The sequence below is a fragment of the Fusarium pseudograminearum genome, chromosome 1 (assembly GCF_000303195.2).
Source record: "Fusarium pseudograminearum CS3096 chromosome 1, whole genome shotgun sequence".
NCBI lineage: Eukaryota > Fungi > Ascomycota > Sordariomycetes > Hypocreales > Nectriaceae > Fusarium > Fusarium pseudograminearum.
The window spans coordinates 7,276,813-7,301,880 of NC_031951.1; the positions used below are offsets into that span (position 1 = coordinate 7,276,813).

The following is a 25,068-nucleotide window of genomic DNA, read 5'->3' on the forward strand; positions in this document are numbered from 1 at the left end:
AATGAGAATTAAAATCTGATTTAGAGTGGAAGGATATTTCCAAGGCTATTCTTTAGAGTCGACGTGATTGCTGATACAAGTATCATACTGTGGATACGCTTCTGTTACTTGAGGTATATCATGATTGACTTTTATAAATCTAAAACCCAAACTCCGGCGTGTTCATCCTTGAGTCATAAACTTCTAGATGCTTCATTTGCAATATTTAATACTGTTTGTACTTGATCGTCGCATTGGCAATGTATGGTCTTAACGGCCGATCCTCAGGGTATTAGAAAAATTGGTCGCAAAGAGCATAAGAGACGAAATTAGTAGGTCATCTTATGCTACTAGAACTCAAGCCTTTATGCTATTTATTCTTATACTCTAAGACTTACGAGGTCAACTTTTCTACTACCCAGCAGCCAATGTTTCTGATACCATGGGGCTGGACCCGATTCTACGGAGGTCCACTTCACGGCGGTCGGTGCAGAGCGGGGCCGTCAAACTCCACTTGGGCCATTCGGTACCTGACCAAGAACTCTGCACCAGTTAAGCCAATCTATAGTCGAATCCATACTAAAATCAGTCAGTACGATACAATAGATTGAAGTGACGAGTAAACTCCATGTGTTCAGTGCGGCTGTCTTGGCAATTTGACGCACTGACAGATCATGAGGTTCCAAGATTGAGCGATGTCTTGCGAGTGCATTTTCACGATGATGGCACATGTGCAAATGCTGCAATGCATCAAAGCGTTCATGTTCATTTCTTTCTATCTTATATACAACTCAATACATGTCAAAACAATACCGTCACTCAACCTTTTGGGAATGACGATTTAGGGTATCTTGTTCAATGACGGCCTGCGCAAAGCAGGCGAAGCAGTGCGCGATGTCGCTCTGCCAATCGCATCAAACTGCTGACGAATGATCGGCCACGTCTTACTCTTAGCAGTCGCGATGATCTGCCAATAACTCGCTTCTCGTTTGCTTTCTCAACTCATTGCGGCATGACGTCTATTCTTTCACCATTTCTTTCAGGTGACTCAATTCACTCAGACCTGCGCCTCAGCTGCGCTCTTGTTCTTGTTCTTCTTGATACCAACAAGGCCGATGATCTCCTCCCAGAAACCGGTGGGAGGGTCAACGATCATGGCGCGCTCCTCATAAGCGTCAATTGCAGGGCGCTCCCACACGAGATCACACTCCTCTGGCTTGACAATCTTGGTTCTGTGAATGAGCTTCCAGCCGAGGTAGCTGAAGGGAGCGATAATCTGCATGGTGTAGTTGGAGAAGAAGTTCTTGGCGTTGAAGGGCGCCAGCGAGGTGTAGCCGTAAGTGTAGCAGACGATGGTGTGGAGGACAAGGGCGATCCAAGCACAGTAAGGCTGGAAGTAACCGAAGTAGGGCATTGTCTTGCGGTCGATACCCTGAGCCTTGCAAGCGCGGTAGTAGAAAATGAAGGTGATGTTCATGGTGATGTAGTCCACAATACCTCCACCGGTGATGAGGGCAAGAAGAATAGTCAAAGCCTCAGCAGAGCTGCTGTCGAGCTGAAGGAAGGCAAGCAGGGGGAAGACCATGGTAACGGCGAAACAGTAGATAGGGATACCGTTCTTGGTGGTCTTGCGAAGGAAACCAGGGGCACGTCCTTCGAGGGCCAAACTGTACAGAGATCGGGTCGCACAGTAGGTGTAGGTGTTGCCGGCGGAGAAGATGGTGGTGAAAAGCAGGGCATTCACGAGATGGGGCAGTCCCTCAATACCGAGGTTAGCCATAGCGATAACCCAAGGAGAAGCGGCAGCGGTGCCGTGACCAGAGCCGTCACCCAGGTGAACGCCGACAAGGGTGGGATCGGTATGGCTAAGGGCGATACCGCAAGTCAGGGCAGCGCCGATAAAGAAGAGACCAAAACGGAAGTAGACGGTCTTAAAGGCAGTCTTGACATATCGGCTAGGGTGCTTGGCCTCGGCGGCAACCATGGAGATGTAATCGGGACCGACGACGAAAAAGGCGGCGGAGGCCAGGGCACCCATGAATCCCTCGAGACGACCGAGATCACCTTCGGAACGGAATGTAGCGAATGCATCACTCACGTTGGACCAGTAGCGGAAGCCATAAGCGTCACCCTGAGGGTTACCCCCGACCATAGTCACAAAGGTAAACATGAAGAGGATAAAGATGAGCAAGACTTTGCCGAGGGCCAGCCAGAATTCAGCTTCACCAAAGACACCAACAGCGAGGAGATTCAGCACACTAGAAGAGGAGACGAAGAGTTTAGCATACGTTTCACAACACAATGGACAAGGGAGAGAGGATAAAGGTGAACTATGGGAGACCCATCCATGAATGTACATCAGGATGCGACTCGCAGTTCGAGAAAAAGCCTTACCCGTAAGCAATGATGACAGCGATGATGAAGCCAGCGGTTGGACCAGCTTGCGTAACGTTATCACTCCAGAATGAGACAACAAGGTTCAAAGCGACGATTTCGAAGGGGATCAGAAGGGCCTCGTAGAGGAAGAAGTTCCAGCCGACCATGAAACCGAGAGCGTCATCGACCCAGTGACCAGCGAGACGAATGAAACCACCAGATACAGGCATATAAGTGTTCATTTCAGCGATAGAGTTGTTGGTGAGACCGAGGACCATGGCGTAGAGAGCTGTGCAGACGAGGAGACTTCCGGGGCCACCCTTGGCCAAACCGGCACCGATACCGATGAAGAGACCGGTACCGACAGTGCCTCCGATGGAGAGGAGCTGGACCTGTCGGTTGTTGAGTCGGCGATGAAGACCATCAGTGTTGCCGCCATCATTTTCAGAGTCGGCAACGGGGCTTTCGGCCCTCTTGGAGACCTTTTCTCCGTCGGAAGACATGTTTTTTCGGCCGAGGTGGGAGGTGTTGGTATTAGTTGAAGCTCAGATCAGGAACCATGTACTACCCTCAGATGAAGATCTGGGGTTGAAGAACATGTGGGGGGAAGAGAAAGAAGAAAGAAGAGAGAGATACTAAAAAAAAGGAGAGAAAAGGGAATCGAGTGAGAGCGAAGGCAAAGGGTTTTATCGACGATCCAACAGCTCAGAGGCAAGACAGACTCGCACTCCGCAGAGAGTCGAGTCGAGTCGGGTCGAGCATGGTTCTCATTCAGTGGAGTTTCTTGACAGGTGCAGTGGGTCAACATCGATTGAAGACGTTTCTGAACCCAGAATTGTAGTGAAGCATCGCGTCATTATGGGTCGTGTAAGAGTAGAAGAGTAGGCGAGGTGGAGGCGACCATGGTTTTTCTGCTCCACCATCAAACACTCGACTCGTCCGACCGCCATGATACTCCATCAAACAAGCACTTTTTTGAACGAGTCCGTTCGTCAAAACGCATGTTTGAGCCCCAATAAAGATAAGCTTGTCCTGCGATGATCTCTGTCTTTGCTTTGTACTCAACAAGAGCCAAGCAAAGACCAAGGGTACGTACCTACTGTTGGAAGATGCGGTTCACAACATCTCTCGCTTCTTCAAACCCGTCGATCGGAGATTTTAGCAAATTAGGTAATTACTAGTCTAGTAAATCTGCAAAGCAACAAGTCAGGACATCTGACGTCACATTGTCAGTCTCTGTTTCTCAGCTGGCAAGGAATACGATCACGTGTACACCCTCAGAGCCATTTCTTAGCCTACACGTGACTCGCTTTGCGAAAAGTGCGTCGCAAACCGAGCGAGTGGACCCTCCACCTCCAGGGACTCAGAGTTTTCATCAAGCAGCTTCAATACGTGATTTGCCAAAGGGTCGTGTGTGGATACAAGGCGAAAAGACATGGTGCGGCTTGGACTAAACGGGGTTTCCGCTGCTGTTTAAAGAGGAGCCGCAAGAATTGGCCTCTGAAAGCACAAGAGGCGAAATTAGTAGGTCAGCTTATGCCACTTAGACTTTACTCTTTTAGCTGTTTATTTCTGTGCCCCAAGATTTGGGAGGCTACCCAGTAGAGGAGGTCTGTCTGGCAGAGTCAGGTCAGTCAAACATGGGTATTACATGGACCCCGATCCTTTAGAGGAACAGTTCAATGGGGCATCAACAAAACTTGTCTTTCATTTACATAATAAATTGGCCACCTTGGGCCAAAGCAGTAAACCAACCGCCAGTGCATTCATCCAAAGCCCATCCATGCTGGGTATCCAGTAATAAAGGTTTCGTTGAAACACAACGCTTTTATTTTAATTAAAATAATGACAAGTTAAAGAACTGCCATTCTCAAATGCTATGGCTTGTCGTTAAAAAATGCCTAGAGTTTAGCTTGCGGCTCAACGGCAGAGCAACGCCAAGTTTTCCATGGCATTTTCCTCTTTGGTCCAGACACCAATAAACCCTCTCCTACATTATCCGATAGCGCTCAATGTCGAATCAAGGCCAACTCAAAATCCGGATCAGGTAATCACAATCACCCTCACTCTGTCTCTCCTGGTGCGCTTATTGGCGGCGATAAAAAAACAAGTCTTGATGACGCGCTGTAAGCGCCAAGAAGAGAACTGGACATGGAACTGCGGTATTTACAGCTTCGTATTCTTAGTTGAAGCTCCACTGAGACAAGGACCTTGCAACTCGTCGGCTAAGCTAACCGTGGATAAGAGTTGCATTCGGTCAAGATCCATGATATACTTACTGTCAACATTAATACGTCCATCTGTTCTTGACCACCATAAAATAGACGTTCAATTAAGCTTATATACCAAAAATCACTTCTGTTTCTGGTGAGGTGATTGACAACATTAGCATTCCCACATGGGAAAAGTCATTCATCATGACTGTTTCGCCTATCTATTCGGCAGCAACAAATCCAGGGTCTATGTCCAAGCTGGTCAGGGGTTGGTCGGACCCTGCAGTCTATAACACGCCTCAACAAAAATCGCAAGAGTTGCAAACACTCTACTCTGTAGATGTGGCGAAATTACAGACAACATATCTGCACCGGCTGTGCATTGATACCACAAGACTGAGTCGAGACCATGCGTTTTTGGCTATTTATCCATGACGGCTTTGGCTTAACTTTCGCCTGAGCAACTCCAAGGCTAGCTCGTGGGAATGTCTTGACTCAACTGCCGAGACAGGGTCATCACAAACGTTAAAGCTTCACAGACGTCATTGGGCTTAAGTCAGGTAAAATTAACAGTAAACAGATCCATGAAAGTTGAACCCGGTAAAATTATGACAGAGTCAAGAATATACTAAGTTGTAAGCTTGGCCTCCAAGGTATTTGGTCGCCTCACCAAGGTTTACAACAAATAGCCTTGGTCAGCTTTACTAATATCCAGAGCTGTAGTTGCCAACTTCTCGCCTAGCAGACGACTGCAGAAATACACCCAATGAACTCGATCGTAAGAATTAAATGGTCTCCTAGCATACAAATAAATAAAAAAGATGGTTGTTGATGCTCACTTATACAGCATCTTTTGTCAACTCTTTTTTACATATGCAAGTGGTCAGAGTTGGCTGTCATGATAGGGACATTGGCAAAACCTAGAGGGTGATCTCGAGCACCACCAAACTCCAGCTAACCATCATGTAGTCCATTTTAGCATAAGAATCGTTTAAAAGAAGAGAATCTTGTTGCGACTACTATCAATTGAGCCGTGTCGCCTTTTACATACTTACTTTCACATCTTCATTTTCGACGCAGTTACCCTGCACCTGCATGTGGCCCGTGCTAAAGATTTCCAGTGACATAAGCTCTTGACTTTCAAATCGCCATTCTCCAAACAAGCTCCCCCAAGCATCAACCTCATCACAACCACCCAACATGTCAGAATACTGGAAATCCACGCCGAAATACTGGTGCAAGCACTGTCAAATCTATGTTCGCGACACGAAACTCGAGCGCCAAAACCACGAATCTACCGGCAAGCATCAAGGTGCCCTCAAACGATTCCTGCGCGACCTACACCGCGGCCACGAGCGCGAAGAGCGAGAGAAAGACCGCGCAAAGCAAGAAATCGCCCGTCTCAATGGCGTCGTATCCGGATCTTCATCATCCTCGGCAGCTGGTCCATCACGACCTGCGCCGAGCACCCAGCCGAGCGCACCGTCAGAAGCGTCCCTGAAGAAGCAAAGGGAACAGCTCGCCGAGATGGGCGTTGCTATGCCGAGCGCTTTCCTACCCGAGATGGCTATGCCAGGAGAATGGACGGTTACGAATACACGAGTTATCGAGAAGCCAGAAGAAGATGGGGAGGTCAAGGTTGAGACCAGAGCGCACGGCGTGCGGAAGCGCGAGGCGACAGAACAAGAAAAGGAAGAAGAGGATGCTATGCAAGGGTTATTCAAGAAACCTCGACGATGGGGACGAGATTCGAAAGTGATGCCCCAAGACGATCATGAGCTGGATGCGCTCCTAAGCGGGTCGACATTTACGCCTCGCCCTGTCAAGGAGGAAGCAGTCAAGGAGGAGGAGGATACAAAGGACGTCAAGAAGGAAGACAATGAAGACAACGCAACGCCGGTAAAGGAAGAGGAGACGTCGGCTGTCAAGACAGAAGCGCCGGATGTAGAGCCTCTGATAAAGCCAGAGCCTGAGGAAGCAGAGTCTGGAGTGCCTACGGTGGTATTCAAGAAGAGAAAGCCAAAGGGAATTCGACAAAAGTAATGTGATTGATGGTGTACTATTTCATTAGCTGTTTTAGGGGACATAACAATGATACCACACGAATAATGATGCTGATCCAATTACTGTCTGGCCGAGTTGAGAGTTTTGATGCTTGCGATTCACTTCCATGGCACATATTCAGTCTATATCATCCGTGTCTAGTCGTCGATAGTCGCATTCTTGCTCACAAACACCATTCGTATATGCATAACCATGCACTTTCGACCGTTGTCTAAGAGTCTAATAGAAAAAGTGACCAATGATGATAGCAGCATTACCCCAGATATGCTCTGTTTACGCCGACTCCGGCCCGAAGAATCGGCAATTCCTACCATGTTCCGAATTCCTACCAGGTTTTATCTCCATAGATGCTGGCCGATGCATAATCCGGCGCTCCGTGGAGCTTGAAATCTTAAGCTTGGACACGGACATAAGAAACAAACTCCATAGAACCAGGTCTCAGGGTATCAGAAGGGTTGGCTGCTGGAATCATGAGAGACGAATAGGATCAGTTTAAGCCACTTGGACCATAGTCAGAGGTCCAGGAAATACGGAAATAAGAGTTCTAGTCCAGAAAACATGTACAGAGATTGAAAGGTCCATCTCTCTTGTCACCAATGAGGACTCTGGATCTGATGGATCTTGCTAACCACGCAGCAGGAAAAGTCAAGGGTTCCAGGTTCCATATGCGATACGGCACCGCTTTGTGGGGTACCTGGGACCTGGGACCAATATCGGCATTTTCGTGCCACGGAGCTCTTATATCTATCGGGTTCCATTGCGTCACGACGGAAAATGGGGTCCGCTTGGGATGGAAGCTCATGTCTTTATATAACTCGGGCGATCGTCCTCCGAGAAAAATCCTCTTATTCTACAGTTTTATTTCTGCACGTTTAAATAACAACACCCATACTCTCTTTACACAATGGCTTCTAACCAACCCGCAAAGTGCTGCACAGAGGGTGTGCGCCACGAGTAAGCACTCCCGCAGCCCGCTGTCTCGGGTACTCCCTCCCAAAGCGCTGATTGACTGACATGGAATTCCTGCAGAGGCGAGCCCACTGGCAAGATGATCAAGCTTCCCAGCGGTATCGCTGCTTACCTTGCGACCGCTCCCGAGGGCAAGGCTCACCAGGGCACTGGTATTGTCTATGTCGCCGATATCTTTGGTATCTGGAACAACAGCAAGCTCATGGCCGACCAATTCGCCGCCAATGGCTACACCACTATTATCCCCGACATCTTCAACGGCGATGTGATGCCCTACCCCCCGGTCGATATCGATATCATGAGCTGGATCACAAAGGGTGCCAACGGCGACAACCCCCACACTCCCGCTCAAGTCGACCCCATTGTTGTCGAGTCTATCAAGTACCTCCAGGACCAGGGTCTCTCCAAGATTGGATCAGTTGGATACTGCTTCGGAGCCAAGGTAAGCTCTATACTTACTCAAACGGAGTAATTTGACTAACAAACGTAGTACGTTATCCGCAACTACAAGGCCGGTATCAAGGTCGGCTACGTCGCTCACCCCTCTTTCGTCGAGGAGGACGAGCTCAAGGCCATCGAGGGACCCCTCTCCATCGCTGCCGCCCAGACTGACAGCATCTTCCCCGCCAACCTGCGACACCGCTCCGAGGAGATCCTCATCGAGACCGGCAAGCCCTTCCAGATCAACCTGTACTCTCACGTTGAGCACGGATTTGCTGTGCGCAGCGATCTCTCCGACAAGGCCAAGGTGTTTGCCAAGGAGCAGGCTTTCGTCCAGGCTGTTCAGTGGTTCGATGAGCACCTGATCTAAAGTAATGGAGGGAATGATTTATGAAGTAAATAAAATACAATTGATACCTTGGAATACGAATGAGTCTTGAGAACATTCTTGATCAAAGTTTGTCTTTGGAAGTGGAATGTGAGCAAGATCCACCAAGTAAATCGATTCTTGTGTAATGTATGTGATGAGCAGAGGAATCGTGATAGTCGTACAAATTCTTATTAAGCGAAGTAATCCTATAAATTTGCTTCAATAGTAAGACCAGATCTCGAATCTCATCTCACATCTCGCATCCATCTCTTCCCGTCTCGGTAATCCAGATCCTTGGAAATGATGTCAAGCCACTGACACAACCTTGCTTCACCCCCACAGCCCAAAGTTTCAGTGACCTTCAGGGGAGACTCCACTGTGGCGCTTCCACTGCCAGCTCACCTCAGACGTCGAGCCAGTGATGAATGCTCATGGCTGCTGCAATCGCAACCTTTCTTCTCGTGTCTCTCCTTTCATCACACGACTAACCCCAACCTCGATTGGACTTATCCTCTCCCCGACGCTCATTCAATTAATAGAGGATAACAAAAACATGCTTCAGGAGCACAAACCCGCGTGATGGCCGCCTCCGTCGATACCATCCTACCTCGTCATCTCCCACCGCTACTATCTCCATCCTCGACTCCTCCACCGTCAACATGCGCCGACGAGCATACCACCAAACTCCCCACGATTCCCTCAGACGAGGATCACTCCTCCGAGGAAGGCTCTAGCGGTAGCGTCCGTCGCATACACTCCAGCTCATCCTCCATCTCTGAACCGGCGGTCGAAGATGACCAGGACGAGCAGCAGCAAAACGACCAACCGCAACAGCAGACCGACGATGCGCAAAAGGATGCGGACCTCGAAACGGCGGTGCCCTCTGGAAGGGCCAGTCGTAGCAGCACGATAAGCAACACAACAAACCCAAATGTTCGTCGCCTCTCAGCGACCGAGATGCAGCGCCTCACAAACTCTCCCGAGTCTCTCCCCGTCGCCCCCGCTCCTCAACGGAGGTCAATAGATCAAGACTCTATCTCTCATCTCCTCGACCAGCGCGACGCTATAAGACAGTCAACGATGCGTGTCGACTGCCAACAACCCCTCGAGGCGTTTCCCTCGCTGCAGCCGAACAGCGTCGCCGTAGAGGCTCGCTCGGCGGGAAGTGTTGGCCTTGGACTATGGGATCTTCAAATCCCACGACGACCGTCTCCTGGAGCGCGCACTCTGTCCACACCTCCTACAAGTCGTGTGCATACAAGTGATTCCGGAAGATCCTCGCCGCGAAGATATTCTTCCTTTAATTCCGCTGGTCGACCCACGTCTCTCAATCTCAATATCGATGGTGCGGGTGCGGGTGCAGGTGCAACGTCTCCTATTAATGCTACTCGACCGACGCCTGCAACGGCCATTCCCGTCCAAAACGATGGCCTGCGACCACCTTCGCCGATTCCGCCTATTATTCCGCTACCTCCTATGTCACTGCCTACACACCTACAGCTTGAACTAGCAGCCCAGCGGCCTAGTCCGTTGTATATTCACCAATCCCACGCATACGACATCCCCTACGAGTCCAATGCCGCCAAATTTGAGCGTCTGAAGAACGTGCTTCTTCTCCCACCGTTCCTTGAGCGCACACTTAACTTTGGCGCATTGGCATGTCTCGACGCTTGGCTGTACAATTTCACTATTCTTCCTGTGCGTTTCGTCCTAGCTCTCGGCGTGCTGGTTCGTTGGTGGGGCTATCTGGTTCTTAAGGAGATCCGATGGCTCGTCGATTATGTCTGGTACGGCCTAGGGAGACTTTGGAGGCGAGGACGCATTCCAAAGCCTGCCGCTACGGAGGAGATCCCTGACGAAACACGGTCGCGCAGCGAGAGTCGTCCACGAGGTCGTTCGAGCGATGAGAAGAAGCACGATTTTAAACCACATGCAAATGCCCACTTCAAGCCCTTGCCGTCTCGATCCCAACCCAGATCTGGAACGTTTCGTCACAGGAGGACCAAGTCCATGCCTTCAAACTTGTCAGCCTTCCACAAAGCTGATCTGCTTCAAGGCGCAGTTATCATCTGCAGTTCTCTGGCCCTTATGACCCTCGACGCAAGCCGAATGTACCACTTCATTCGAGCCCAGTCCGCTATAAAGCTCTACGTTATTTACAACATCCTCGAAGTCGGCGACCGTCTGCTCTCCGCCCTCGGCCAGGATATCCTCGAATGTCTTTTCAGCACGGAAACGCTCTCCCGTAACGCCTCTGGTCGATCAAAAGTGTTGCTGCCCCTGGGCATGTTTATGCTGGCGTTGGCATATTGCTGCCTCCATTCAATAGCACTGTATTACCAAGTCATTACTCTCAACGTTGCAGTCAACTCGTACTCCAACGCCCTCTTGACTCTCCTCCTTTCCAACCAATTCGTCGAGATCAAGAGCACTGTCTTTAAACGCTTCGAAAAGGACAACCTCTTCCAGCTGACCTGTGCTGATATCGTTGAGCGGTTTCAACTCTGGATCATGCTTTTTATTATTGGTATGCGAAATGTCGTCGAGGTCGGTGGACTGAGTGTACCTGGCGCTGGCTCCGAGACATCATTTGACGACTCCTCTGTGCCGCTGCACAACCCATCTATTCTTCCTCACAGCTTCACGGTCCTTCCGTCTTGGCTCATGTCAGGCGAAGTTCTGTCTCCATTCCTCATCGTCATTGGAAGCGAAATGCTTGTCGACTCTATCAAACATGCCTACGTTACAAAGTTCAACAACATCAAGCCAGCGTTCTACAGCCGTATTCTCGACATCCTTTGCAAAGACTACTACACCAACGTAAGCTCCTCCATCGTTCTCTTTGTAATTTTTACTAACAAACACAGGCATTTATGACACCTTCTCTCACCAAACGGCTCGGCCTGGCAGTCATACCACTCTCGTGCCTCTTCATCCGGGCATCCATCCAAACCTACCACATGCTTCTTTCTACTCACCTCCCGATGCCCATGCCCATCCCCGAATCAACACAGACATCCCTCAGTTCCGAATCCGCGACGCCTTCATCTCCCGCCATAGTCGCAGCCCTCAACCATTTCGACTCTCTGATCCGCGACTCCCTCGGCCGCGCAACGTACGGCTACCCCTACGGTTCACCGCTCAACTCCCGTCCTTGGTACTCCTGGACATCAGACGACGTTATCGCCGCCGTCACCATGGTAGTCGTTTTCTTCATCGCTTTCCTCGTTCTTCTCATTCTCAAGCTCTTGCTCGGCATGCTCCTGCTTAAATACTCCCGCAATCGCTACGCCGACATGAAGCGTAAAGAGCATCAGGGTCGTGCGCAGGAGTCCTTCGACACACCCGGTGCTCGTCGCATTGGCGGATTTGGTCAGGTCGAAGTTGGCGAGGAGAGACAGAGATGGGTGCACGCTGATAGAAATGAGGGACTCAAAGGCGGAAAGGGGCCAGGGAAGAGAGTTGAGAAGACGACGGATAAGACAAAGAAGGATGACTTTGAGAAGGTTTCAAGGTATGAGATGGTTGCAAAGAGGATTTGGTGATTTGTATATAATTTCTTTGAGCATTCTTTGGCGTTATGTCGGAGGTAGACATGCATTTTGACTTGAGATTAAATACTTGAAAAATACGATTTGCATTTGTTGACTATATGTGATGAGTCTTGTTCAACTTTGTGTTCACCATTTCATTCACAGTTAAAGAAACAATATGTCCATATGGAAAGGTATCTTTCTTTCTATCCTAGGTATCAAAAGTCCTAAAGCCTATTTGTGGCTTTATCAGAAATCCCAGCGCTTGCCATCCCTATTTATCCTTTTCCCTTTTGTTTACCATTCATTCCCGTTATCCTTTATTTTCCATATGCTAAACCTTTAAGCATGTGTGTACCATCCACGGTATATACTCTATCATAGACACGCCGCTTTCTATAAGCGTGCCTGAAACTTTTCTTTCTTCATCAAATCATATCGTAGTTCGTCATTTTCCTTTTGTGTAAAACCACCATTCCGAAATAGTCGTCAAATCATGATGCTGCTATGCCGTGCAACCAATTTACTGGATGTTGGCAAGCTTGAGGAGGCCAGGGTTGTTGGCCAGGAGGTCGGGCTTGGCCTTGTAGAGCATCTGGACGGTCTGCTGGAGGATCTGCCTGGTCTCGGGCTCGAGCTGCTCCTCAGGAGGGCTGAGGACCTTCTCGAAGATGCCGACGAGCTGGGGGGTGAGCTGCTCGACGGTGGGGTTGGAGTGCTGGTAGAGCTTGTAGATGTTCTCGAAGATGGGGGCGTTCTCCTCGTAATCCTCCTGGAGAGGGAGGACGTTGGCAACGGCGGGAAGAGCCTGGGCAACGAACTCGTTGTTAGGGTTCTTGGCCATCATGCGGGAGACAGCGCCAGCGACGTTGTCAGTCATGCGCATCTCGTTGACAGTCAGGAGAGGCTCAAGCTTCTCCCAGAGGTGAGGGTACATGGGGAAGGTCTTGCTTGTGTCGGACGAGTTGAAGACGACGAGACCAATGGCGTAAGCAGCGTTGGACTTGGCTAGAGGATCGGGGTCTGTCAGGCGGCGGACAAGAGCCTGGCCGAGAGACTCGGTGAAGGGAGTGATAGCCTCGCCGATGTACTTGGTGATCTCAGCAATGGTGCCGACAGCGGTGGATCGGTGGAGATCCTCGCTGGAGCTGGCAAGTCGGAGAATGGGCTTCTCAAAGATCTTCCAGAGCTCACCGAAGCTGTGACCAAGAGCGGCAGCAAGACCAACAACAACGTCAAGAGCGGTGTCAATGACAAGCCAGTCGTACTCGGAAGAGCCGACGTCAACCTCGGGCTCCTCCTCCTCATCACCGAGATCCTGCTGGCAAGGGTGAGATCGGGTAATGATGAGACCAACGACCGAGACAAGCTCCTGGAGGAAACCGTCCTTGCAAGCGAGAACGGCGGGACCGCAAGCCTTGAGGGTAGCGGCAATGTTGCGGTTGATGTCGGTGATGACGGTGCTGTAAGACTGTTAGCAGATGATTCAAATCAAGGATGCAAGAAACAATAAGTAACAGTGGCATGAATCAGAAGTAGATTAGACGTGTTCTCAGCAACGGCATATTGCCTCTGAGTGAGCTGGGTATAACGCAAGGTATTCATCATTTTGGCAGAAAGTAAAAGAAAACAGAGGGGTGGTACTAACCGTTCGCTGTCATCGGACCAGATGGTCATGGTAGCCTTCTCGAGAGCCTGAGCCATGGAGATGAGCGAGGCAGGAGGAGTGTGCTTGGCAGGAATACCAGCCTCCCACTTGACACCGGAGCCCTCCTCCCAGACCTGGAAGACACGGGCATAGGTGCGCCAGAGGGTGGAGACGGCAGTCTTTCGGCATCCCTCGTATGTGTGCTCGGTGAAGGGAGAAACCTTCTCGATGGTCTGCTCGACGTAGGTCTCGAGGTTGGAGCTGTTGCAAGAGTTGGAGATGACATCGCCAAGGACATCAAGAGCAATCTCCTGCTCAAGAGCGATAGCAGTCACAGCACCGAGATCGTCAAGGTCATCAATGTCCTCGATATCATCCCAGTCCTCATCACCGCCGTTGGCGATGGTGGCGTCGTCGTCATTCTCGGGAGCCTTGACCTTGACGCGCTTGCCGCCAACAACGATAGAACCGTCGCCAAGCTGGCTGGCGTCAATGCCAGGGATCTCAATCTCCTCCTCCTCAAGCTCGAGAGAAGAGAACAGACCCTTGAAGACACCAGGAAGGAAGTGGTCGAACTGCTCGTGGTAGACCTTTGACAGGTTAGACCACAGGATGAAGCTAGTCTCCTTGAGGCGAGGGTTGTCGAGGCTAAGAGCCTCCTCGCTGGCGGTCATGAGGTCCATGACATAAGGCTGGAAAGCCTCAGAGCCGACGGCCATGGCAATGCGGCCCAAGCTGTCGCAGGTGGAGCTTCGCAGGTCGAGAGACTCCTCACCCTCCTTGATGGAGACGAACTTGCCAAGAGAGGTCATGACGTCCTTAAAGTAAGGCTCGAAAGACTTCTCCATGGAAGAAGCGATGGCACCAATGGCGGAAGCGGCAGCGGCCTTGACGCCAAAGTCCTCGTGGTCGAGGAGGCGGACCATGGGGCCGATCAGGTTTGGACCGTACTGAGCCATGATCTTGGTGTCGATACCGTCACCGAATGTGTCAAGAGCACCGCAAGCACAGCGGATGATGCTAACGTTGCTCTTGTCTGAGGGACCCTGAGAAGCAGCCTCGAGGTTCTTGAGGACAGCGGAGATGATCTGCTCGTGGTGAGAGGACATCTCATCGGCCATCTCCTCAGCAAGGTGGATCAGACCAACAAGAGAGGCGTGTCGGACTCGGGTGTCGGCATCCTCGAGAAGAGAGATGATGGCAGGGAGAAGAGGCTGGAGCTGAGTAGAGATGAAGTCGGGAGCACCCTCAGCAGCGTTGCCGAGAGCGAGCATGGAAGCCATACGGTACTTGGGGTCGTTGTTGCCAGCGAAGTGGGGGAATTGCTCCAGGAGAGGAACGATAGCCTGTCGGGGAGGAAGCTCGTTGGACAGAGTGTCGATAAGGCTAATAGCAGTACGGGCAGGAGAAAGATCCTCCTCGTCGTCATCGGGGTCAAGCTCGGTGACGATGTGCATGGCCTTGACCATGAGCTCAGCAGCCATGTCCTTCATACCCTGGATCTTCATGCGTCGGTAACGAACGCACTGGATGAGGAAAGCAAGAGCCTGAGATCGGGCATCCTCCTCGGCGTTGACGTTTCCACCAAGCTCAATCATGAAGGAGAGGAGATCTCGGAGGTGGAGAGCAAGGAGGGAAGAGTCGTAGGCGATGAAAGAGTGGAAGACCTCGAAGACGATCTTGTAGCTCTCCTCGTCCTCGGCCTCGACAGTAGCCTTGAGGATGTTAACCAGGCTAGGAACGAAGCCCTGCATGGCCTTGAGGGCCACCTCGTCCTCCTCAGGCTCGATGATCATGAGGATAGCACCAATAGCGCGGACGATGTTGATGCGAACCTCCTTGCTCTGAGGGTCCTCAATGCGGGACTGGAAGAGCTTAAGAAGATCGTGTGTGTTGTCGGCAAAGTGTGTGGGGTCCTCCTCGAGGATGGCGTAGAGGAGGAATGAGCCAACCTCGCGGGCAATAACGTTGTCGTTGTTGCTGAGAGGGAGGATGTGCTTGAGGAAGTCCTCACCCTCACCGTTTTCCATATCAGCGCTGACAATGCCGGCGATGAGACGGGCGAGAGAGTGGCGGACACCAGCGGAGGACTCCTTGAGGACACCCTCCAACAGGTGGTTGCGGGCAAGCTGTCGCTGGTCCTGGGCGGTCTTCTCCCAGAACTTGGGGATCAGACGAAGGGCCTGGACCGAGGCGAGCTGTCGAACACCGGCATCTCCATGTGTGAGGGAGATCTCGACGAGGGCGAGAAGCGACTCGGGCTTGGTGTAGAAGTTCTTTTGGAGCTCGGCGGTAACGGCCTTGACCTGCTCAGTGTTGGCTGGAGAGACGAGAGATTAGCTTCAGAGTTTGTGTAGCGAGAGGCAACACACACAAAGCAGCGCAAATCTTGCAGCTGGTGAATGTGTTGACGTAGACGTAGAGGCAAAGACTTACGGACCTGGCTCCCTTCAAGGAGCTGTGCAAGCTTCCCCTTATCCATGATTAATTTCTAAGTCGAAAGCTTGAACGACGTAGAAGAAGGGAAAAGAAAAAAAGAGGAAAAGGAAAAGAACCCGAAGGTTTATAGTTGGATGAAGAGAAAGAAAAGTAAACCTCCAGGGACCCGCGTCTGAATTTTTTAAATTATTTTGGGGTCCTCGGGTCGAGTCGAAATTAGTAGAGGGAAGAAAAAAAATTACAATGCCCCGCTCCTTTCACCTGCGACGCTGGTTGGTAGGCAGCGGCCAAAGCTTCCAAGGGTCTGATGTTGCCCCTCGTTTTTTTCTCTTGTATTCCACTCTAGCGCGGGGCTTTTTTTCTGGTGATGATCTCTTCGACGTGACCGAAAGAGACTGAACTGCTCTCGAGGTAGTAATGGAAAGCTGTTCAAGTTGTTTTTCTTTCTTGTCCATTTCCAATATTGTTAATGCAGGTCATCATCAACCCGTTGGAGTCGGACCCTTCTCATGCTTCTCTTCTCTGACAACCATGGATCGCTCAAGACATCGGATAAATGCAAACGCAATGCAACGCAACGCTAAAGGCCAAGACTTGGCTTGTTGGCACACGTCGGTCGAGAGCTGCACTAGCTAACGTGCATGATGACACGAATGGCACCCAATGAATGGCCCTTGATAGGCCCCAGATGACGTTCGGCGGTAGATAGAGACGCTCTAAAACCATTCGACGCTTCACCACCAAACAATTGGACAGAGACATCCGGAGTTGATAAGCATCCATTGAACAGCACTTGCTTGCAATATTGTTGCTATGAAACACCCAATGTCATAACGAACCACCGATGCTAGGCGTCTCATAGCATCGACAATGAGTGGACTACTCAGAAGCAGCTCTGTCTAGGTAGGTCAAGGCCGGCTCCAACCTCACTCAGTCTAGTCTCGATAGCTCAGCAGCCAGCCGTGCGCTATCGTCTGCCGATAACTGGTCTTACCCAGCAATGCTCTGTACATCATTCCACAAAACACAGTACAACGACTCTCTCAATCAATGCTCTTCTTGCCAGGCACACAAATACGATCACCGATCATGAGGGCATCACAATCAAGATCCTTGTTCTTCTTCATGATATCATCCACGCTCACGCCGGCCTTCTTGGCGATGTCATAGCAGGTATCGTCCTGCTTAACTCCGTACGCGATCGTACCCTCTGGGCAATCTGGGATAGGGATGCGTTCCTCTGGAGAAGACTTGTGGCCGAGGAACCAGAAGAGAAGAAGCAGCGACAGGATGATGAGCATGAGGAAGTTGAGGAAGGGCTTCATCTCGGTGAACCAAGACATCCTGGGTTGATTATACTGCGGGTTCGTCACGAGGAAGGACTCGGATTCTTGGCCTTCAGGACGCGCTTCGCCAACCTTGGTGAGATGGCCGTACTGATTGCCAGGCGCACTCTCCCAGTAGCTTCCGTCGGCATCGCGGAACGTGTAGACCTGGCTGTCAGCATCGTAGCCTACTCTCTGCATGCCCTCTGGTAGACGTTCCTCATCGGTATCGTAGCGAGAGAATCGAGACATGATTGTTGTTGATAGTAGATGATATTATTCTGATGGAAATGATAAGAAAAGAAAAAGGGAGGGAAGAGAACGAGTTCAGGTTGCCTCCTTTGAAACACGAGACATGATGCAGCAGGGGACCGCGTCATGATCTTAGTAAGCCACCTCGCCTAACTCGTCCAAGGTCACCGCCAACCGAGACAGTTTGAACTCGGTTGAAAACATGAGAGACGATCAATAGGTGGCTTGATGCTACTTTGAATTGGTGTTCTTAGATCATAACTTTCCGTTGTTACCGATTACCTAAAACGGATTCAGGGACAGGCATGCTGATCTACCACTGGTTAACAGCACAAGCAAGCATGTGTGGTTAAGAATTCGTGAACAAAGTAATGGAAATAAAATAGTTTAATCAAGCTACAGAGTACTAATCATTTACTTGTGAATGTTGATGTTCAGCCATCACCATTGCAGATCCCTGTTAGCCTCGGCTCAGGCCTCTTCGACTTAACGATGCCAACATCATCGTCCTTCCAATTTATGCTGTACCACCATCCACAAAACAACCAATAATTCATATCCAAAATGTCAGAGTACCCATCTTTGGAAGTGGAATCACAAGTTACAAGGCAAAATGAGACTACGTTTACAGTCAACCTCGCCGAGTCATATGCCAATGGAACAGGTATGTTGGTCTTGTTCGCCTAAGACCTCCACTCACTAATAACCACAGTCCCTCATGGAGGATACATAACTGCCATGTTTCTTCGCGCTGCGAGCATCTATCTTGCACCTGACAACCAACCAGACACATTCGCGGCGCATTGGCATTTTCTGAGCGCGACGCACGTCGGACCAGCTGTTATTGTGGTCGAAGAAGTTCGAAGAGGTCGCGCTCTATCAATCGTCCACATCACGTTATACCAAGAAGGACTCCTGGCACAGGAACCGTGGATAACTGTAAAATCCAAGAAGAAAATCGCAGCGTATGTCACTAACAATCGAATTGAGGCTGAGAGTGGCCTTACCTTGACTACAGGCTTTCAGCTTCGTCAGCCGCCACCTCCAGTGGACTTGACCAAGCTTGCTGACGAAAAGGACCCAAACTGGGAGAGGTTGCACATGATAGTCATGGATATGGCACCCATGATGCAACATGTCGAATTTTACAGCCTCAAGAACAAGACAACATCACCTGCATCATGGGATCTCTGGCTACGCATGTCCAACGGCGAGCGCTGGAAGACATGGATGCTAGGGTATGTTGCCGACGTAGCCCCTGCACTTATGATTGAGGGATTCCGACCGACGGACTTTGAAGCACCAACTCCAAAGGACCGTTTTGCATTTGACAAGATCTTTTGGATGCCAACGGTGTCGTTGAGTCTGGATGTTAAGAAGGCTTTGCCAGAGGAGGGAGAAGAATGGTTGAGGATCAGGATTGAAGCAAAGGTTATCAAGAATGGGAGATATGATGTTGAGGTGATTGGTTATGATAGGGAAGGGGATATTGTTTCTTTGAGTAATATCGTCGCGCTGATATTGGATGTTGAGAGGAATACGGGACGGGAGATGAAGCTTTGAGATGGTGTCGCAGAACAGCTTATATAGAATTTTATATTTTTAATTACCGGTTTGATACTTGCGGGGTTTTATGTCCTCCATTTTGTTTACCAACCTACTAACTATCCATTGTATTTTATATGGTCCAATGTGTCTTTGCAGTATTACCTACCATCCATCAACATAAAGTATCATCTTGGGACCTATCTGTCATCACTAATTGACACATTACCGAAGTGCCTTTGTCGATTTCTGGGCCAATGAGTCCATACAAAATACCATTGGCAATAGAAAAGTCACATCATCCCCTTCAATGACTCTATATCATGATCCTCAACGTGCAATGTTATACTGACTTGTCCTGTCCATTCAATTGATGCTCATCTACCCTAAGCCTTGGACGGGAGTAATGTCCTAGTGCCCGTGCCCAGTCCCCCGTATCCACCAACCATTCCAACACGATATCCGCTAAGCTTAGGGTTAAGCGTAACTACTGCACAACCACAACGTCATTCCTACCAATGGAACCATCAACCTTTCGTCTTCTCATGGCTGGATTCATTGATTGTTCTATTCAACATGACAAAGAACCATGATATTCTTTGAATATACCATCTATCAACTTTCCAATTCCTTATGCCCCCTCCCTGAATGAGGCCTGCTACGGTCCTGAAAGCGGCCGCCCCCAATATTCCAACATCCTTGAATCTTTAGCCAAAAGCCCACCTCCTTAAGCCATGGAACCAATTAGACCCTGGACTTTTGAGCCTTGTATGTCCTCCCCTGCACGAAGGAAGATGCGAATTGACAAGCTCAAACGAGGCTCTGCGTCTGCTACTCAATCCTCTCCTTTCATCTTTGGATCCCTCTTTTCTCTTTATCTGTTGCCAAACATGGCGCCAACCTAAAGGATTCAGCACGCGGGTTTTGGTTTACAAACGAGAGTGATTTGCATTGCTTTAAACCTCTCCCATCGCATCTTCAATCTTTCTATCGTCTCTACATTCAAACAAGCATATCGTCGACCCTTGAAGCCGTGTCTCTCCAGCTAGCGACGACCTTGTCTAGGTAGTCCACTACGCGACGCCACCACTCAAGACACTAGAGACGAACGAATCGAACGAGCGAACCCAGAATATCCACCAACATGGCTGAAGCAGACCCCGAAGTTATCGTGGCCGTTGTGGCTCTCCTCGTGTCTCTGGTCGCTCTAGCAGCTACTTTCATGCAGGTTATGCAGCAATACTATGCCTCTGCTGCAGGATACGCTCAATGTAACGAGAAAGTAATGGGCAGATGGGCCCTTACAAAAACCCGTCGTTTCTCATGGGACGAGCTTCGTTTCGAGGTCGAGTTCGAAGCACCCGTCATATTCGTTTCGCCTCCAGACAACAAGAACGGTCCTATACAGGGAGCCGAGATCTACTTCCTGGACGGCAGCGACGAAAGTCTCGACAACACTTGGTCCGAGTTGGATATCAATTTCAGAAAAGAATATGCATTAAAGACGAAACGAGAGCGCATTCACACTGCCGACAATGAGCGAGCTTCCTGGACACTACTCCTCAGCGCAGTGCAGCGCATGGAGAACGAGTCGGAAAAGTGGCAGAAGACCCAATACGGAGAGATGCACAAACAAATTGGTCCTCCCAATGCCCAGGAACAGAAGACCGATCTTCCCACAGAGCCTCCGAGTTTGTACGAGGCGCATACCATGACAGTAGCTCTTCAGCGCAAACGCAAAAGCTGGGACACAATGCCTGCAACCGTTCTCCGTCCATACGCGACAACAACTATATGCCATCTAATCGAGATGCTGGCAGCCCTGGGTATCTACTGGAAAGAGTTCGACCGCAGACGTGATCGCTACCGCGCCGAGGGCAATGGGTTCATGGTCCTTGGAGAAAAGGTCGCCGATCTTGGTTTGATGTTCACATTTAGTGTTTACGGCAGGAGTCGCTTCGAGCACAACCGAGTCATTCCTGTGGATCAAGTCAAGGAGCTGTGCTTCGGCTATGTGTCCACCATTTACAGCGTGACATTGGACCAGCGACGTCTTCAATTCCCAGAAGATGACCCCGAAAACTTGGCTTTCCTCCAATTGGCAACTCGTGGCGAGATCTCGCAGACTTTGATCAAAATTGGATGCAATACCAATGCTGTTCGTGCTTTCCAGGATGCTGGCAAACACACATCGCATCTATTTCCTGGTATGTTCATTCGTTTCCTCAATGTCGCATTCGCTAACAAGTTTCAGTATCGTTTGAGATCCTTGGTATGCTGAGTCGCACATTTCACATCAAGGACAGCATGTTTACCCACATTCCCAACCCAACGTCGGATCGCTGGGACAAGCAGTCGGTATCACTGGTCAAAGTGATGGAGGCTTACTACGAACTTGTTGGTGTATCACTGTCAGGAGCGCGCCGAAACCAGGTCATTCTTGATAAGACCAAGAAACATATCGAAAACATTCTGGATCACAACAAGGGTGGCAACATGGCGGAAAGAATGTTGATGCTCAAGGCCCTTCATGAAGCAATTGACGACTGCGACCAAATCCTGACGGCCAAGGAGCCTGCTGGTGTCGTCACCCCCTTTGCTGAGCAGTTGGGCATCAAAGTTCACGAGACCGAGGTCCAACAGAAGCGTCGAGAGATGGTCCAAGATGTTCTTCGATCACACATCCAAGAGGTTCTGCGTCTTCTCAACGATGGCGAGGATCGTTCATCTGATGTGCAATCTTTACATGCTGAATGGAGCCCGGCAGCAGCACACCCTCGACCCGATGGACAACCTAGAGTGACTCCGCTTGGGTTCGAAGATATGCACGAAGCCAGTCCGGACGAGCGACAGCACAAATTTATGGAAGTCTACTTCCATGTCATCCGCGAAAAGGTCGTCCCACGCGCTGCTCGCTCGACAGATCGACGAACAAGCATCGGCGGAGCTCCTCCAGGCCACGGTTTCCGAAGAGCAGGTACAGGTAGGACCCAAGCAAGCAGCATGCGCGGTATGGAACGAGGCTCGTCTCCACCACCGCCCATGCCAGCACCTCGTCTACAAACAAGCGTGGAGAATATACCTCTCAATACCATGTCGAACGGCCGTCCCTCCATGTCTAGCAGACCTGGCAGCGCCGTGAGTGAGGCTTATTCACTGCTCAGCGAGACGCCGAGAGGAAGGCTCGAGGGCGCTTTGTATGAGCAGGAGGTGTCGCATGACGATGCTTGGTGTACGTTGATATTCCGCATGATATGCTGGTTGATGCTGCATGACTTTAGTAAGTTGGATGTGCAGTTGAGTAAGAGTGAGTTGCTTGGGAGTCGCATGCCAGTTTACATATCATGAGCTTTGGTTAAATAGGTTTGAAGAGCTGGATGACATTGTATTAGGGGACATGTTTGGGAATGATGTGTTTAGCGATGGGATTTTAGATACCACAATAACGACTTATGTAGTCTTTAGATGTATAAAAGTATGTTAGTTTTATCTGGAGGAGAAAGACCTGAAATATCATAACAATGACCACCAGCAATCCGATGTGAAGTACCCTAGAGCAGTGATCCAAAACGTAGCAAGGCCTCACACCTATTCACAAAGACGGCAATCACATTCCACCTCAGGGGAACTCTACACCAAGAATCCTCCATCGGCCAACCCAGCCCCCGATCGGAACACCCCCGCATCGGCGCCCACCTCGAACTGGAAATCCGGGTGTCGGGTATGCCGAAGGCGCCGGCGACGGCGCTGCCTTGTTGTTTCGGCTGACTAAGTAAAACTCTATCGGTACCGATCAGACGGAGATAAGCACGTGAGTTTGGAAATGATTTTTCACTTTTCAACCCATGTGGCGAAAGAGTATCGTTAGTGGACATTAGTGAGGATGCGGTGAAGTCTGATGTTGAAGGGAGGGCAGTTTGAGTGGGATAGGGGAGTAAGTGGTTACATAAAAACATGGACTAGAAGATGAATGGACGGAAATATAGACAGTCTCTTGTGCTATATCTATACTAAAGCTGGTCTACTATTTTTGTCAGTCAATAATCAGCACCTGTTTTTATGTAACCCACAGAGATGATAGGTACCTGTTGTGAGGGGAAGGGATGATAGTCTGCCAAGGGTCAACTGTTTGGAGGAATAATACACATAATAGTCACAGCATATACCATATTGTTGACAAAAGGTAATGATTGATGTAAGTGTAATAGATAAATAGTAAATTATTTGAGCTCCTGGATTGTCTGAATGTTCCCTTTGATCCATTTGCAAAACTCCTGTATTCCTCCCTTGACGGGAATACCAAGCCAGTACTAATACGGCAACCATACAAAGCAATTAAATGCACGTTAAAAGGGTGTTATGTCTCATCCCTCCATCCAGTATCTATAATCCGACGTGCAAGGCAATAATAATAGACTTTACTTTCGCTGACGCCGCAACCGATTGGAAACAAAAACAATCACGTGAGGGAAAATAAGCCTTGTTTCTTGCAGGATTCTGTTCCAAGGCGTGCACGATCGTAGAAATCCGGTTAAGAATCAACGAGGCTTGAAATTGGAGACTAAGCAGGTTGTCTGGGCGGTTAAAACCTGTCTTGAATTCCAGCTTTCGCGTCGGTCGGTCACGGACGTATCCGCAGCCTGAGCTGGAGTAATAGAGAGAGAGGGTAGCCGGGTGACAAGACACAGACCAGGTCAGGACAGGTCCGCCAGGTCAGGTTCTTTCCGGTACCTAATGCAGACTTGCTTAGCTTGAACCATGGCCATGACCAACAGAGTCAACATCGAAAGTAACCCTTTGCCCAGAGACTCTAGTTGCAGTTCAGTTCATGTCCAGCATTGCATTGCATAACAAGTACCCTTTTCCGCAGCCGCTCATCAAGAAACCCCATTAAAATCGTGTGGAGATGTACAGCACTTTGTCCCCGTGTCATGTTTCCCCAAGCATGTACGTACCTAAACCGTTATCCAATCAATATCAGGCGTCAATCAGGCTAGACCATGTTAGATCCTGGGAAGGAGCCTTGGGCCATCCATCGCAGCACAGTACTATCCCCAAAAGAGTCTAGCGCTAAACATGGACAGTCCACCCTCTCTACCTTGGCCCGAGAACCAGACACCAACTACTACTACTCCTCCGTCACATCAGCCTGCACAACCATATCTTCTCTCTCACCAAAGCCTCGTCAGCAAACGGAGCCCTTCGAGAAGAAAACGGAAGAAAAAGGGCACCCAACGAACAAGATCCAGACAGGCACAACACCATTCTACGACATCCATCTTGCACCCCTTTTCTTGCTGGCCTTGTTTTTCTTTCTTTGTATCTCGCTTTCCTTTTTTCTACTAATCAATATCTCGTTTTCTTTCCTCTCTTTATTCCCGCCCCAGCTCGCCACACTCCCTTGTACACTAGGCCTCCCCTTGCCTTTGCACGCGGACTCTACGCTCCCACGCGTCTTCTGCTCGACAAACTGCCTTGCAACCGTTGCTTACTTCGCCCCCGCAACGACGCTTCGATCTACAGTGTTTTGAACCTCGACCGTGCAGTTCCCCGGGAAGCTACTGCTCGAATCCTCTTCGCGGTTCCGTCTGTCGACATTCGCCTGTCATCCTCTATATACTCCAAACTCGACCTTATTTCTGTCCATATATACTCGACTCCACAGTCTTTCTCGGTCGATCCAGCCTTATCCAACGTTTTGTGGATGCATGCGTGATCTGGCGAAACCTTCGCGTTGATTGTCCCCTTCCTGGCTGGTCCGTTCCGCAGATTCACCCCTCGATTTTTGCAGATTTTGGGTTAATAGTCAGCCTCAACACGCCAAGGCTGCTCAAACGGATCTCGTGGACCTCTGTTTGACCAGGCATCATCTTCATTGGACTGGACGAACACAACCACAAACATCACAACCAAC

General features: G+C 49.9%; 8 protein-coding genes across 8 annotated transcripts, besides 2 other annotated features; 5 read left to right on the plus strand and 3 right to left on the minus strand.

The window, feature by feature from the left end:
* Positions 1-1,036: 1,036 nt before the first annotated feature.
* FPSE_00244 (uncharacterized protein) lies at positions 1,037-2,858 on the minus strand (the record flags this gene model as incomplete). The annotated part of the gene is made up of 2 exons (XM_009253364.1): positions 1,037-2,237; positions 2,374-2,858. 2 exons carry the CDS (start codon positions 2,856-2,858, stop codon positions 1,037-1,039), a joined length of 1,686 nt encoding a protein of 561 aa, XP_009251639.1.
* A 233-nt stretch (positions 2,859-3,091) lies between these two features.
* Positions 3,092-3,114: a microsatellite.
* Positions 3,115-4,181: 1,067 nt separating this feature from the next.
* Positions 4,182-4,202: a repeat region.
* A 1,566-nt stretch (positions 4,203-5,768) lies between these two features.
* Positions 5,769-6,611, plus strand: FPSE_00245 (uncharacterized protein; the record flags this gene model as incomplete). Its single annotated transcript, XM_009253365.1, has 1 exon — positions 5,769-6,611. The coding sequence occupies one exon, from the start codon at positions 5,769-5,771 to the stop codon at positions 6,609-6,611; it is 843 nt and encodes a 280-aa protein (XP_009251640.1).
* Positions 6,612-7,536: 925 nt separating this feature from the next.
* FPSE_00246 (uncharacterized protein) lies at positions 7,537-8,412 on the plus strand (the record flags this gene model as incomplete). Its single annotated transcript, XM_009253366.1, has 3 exons — positions 7,537-7,586; positions 7,662-8,043; positions 8,092-8,412. 3 exons carry the CDS (start codon positions 7,537-7,539, stop codon positions 8,410-8,412), a joined length of 753 nt encoding a protein of 250 aa, XP_009251641.1.
* A 579-nt stretch (positions 8,413-8,991) lies between these two features.
* Positions 8,992-11,957, plus strand: FPSE_00247 (uncharacterized protein; the record flags this gene model as incomplete). The annotated part of the gene is made up of 2 exons (XM_009253367.1): positions 8,992-11,232; positions 11,280-11,957. The coding sequence occupies 2 exons, from the start codon at positions 8,992-8,994 to the stop codon at positions 11,955-11,957; spliced, it is 2,919 nt and encodes a 972-aa protein (XP_009251642.1).
* A 511-nt stretch (positions 11,958-12,468) lies between these two features.
* On the minus strand, positions 12,469-16,075 carry FPSE_00248 (uncharacterized protein; the record flags this gene model as incomplete). The annotated part of the gene is made up of 3 exons (XM_009253368.1): positions 12,469-13,408; positions 13,594-15,913; positions 16,030-16,075. The coding sequence occupies 3 exons, from the start codon at positions 16,073-16,075 to the stop codon at positions 12,469-12,471; spliced, it is 3,306 nt and encodes a 1,101-aa protein (XP_009251643.1).
* Positions 16,076-17,075: 1,000 nt separating this feature from the next.
* On the minus strand, positions 17,076-17,609 carry FPSE_00249 (uncharacterized protein; the record flags this gene model as incomplete). The annotated part of the gene is made up of 1 exon (XM_009253369.1): positions 17,076-17,609. One exon carries the CDS (start codon positions 17,607-17,609, stop codon positions 17,076-17,078), a length of 534 nt encoding a protein of 177 aa, XP_009251644.1.
* Positions 17,610-18,173: 564 nt separating this feature from the next.
* FPSE_00250 (uncharacterized protein) lies at positions 18,174-19,172 on the plus strand (the record flags this gene model as incomplete). The annotated part of the gene is made up of 2 exons (XM_009253370.1): positions 18,174-18,273; positions 18,322-19,172. The coding sequence occupies 2 exons, from the start codon at positions 18,174-18,176 to the stop codon at positions 19,170-19,172; spliced, it is 951 nt and encodes a 316-aa protein (XP_009251645.1).
* Positions 19,173-20,298: 1,126 nt separating this feature from the next.
* Positions 20,299-22,459, plus strand: FPSE_00251 (uncharacterized protein; the record flags this gene model as incomplete). Its single annotated transcript, XM_009253371.1, has 3 exons — positions 20,299-21,361; positions 21,409-22,386; positions 22,440-22,459. The coding sequence occupies 3 exons, from the start codon at positions 20,299-20,301 to the stop codon at positions 22,457-22,459; spliced, it is 2,061 nt and encodes a 686-aa protein (XP_009251646.1).
* Between the last annotated feature and the right edge of the window lie 2,609 nt (positions 22,460-25,068).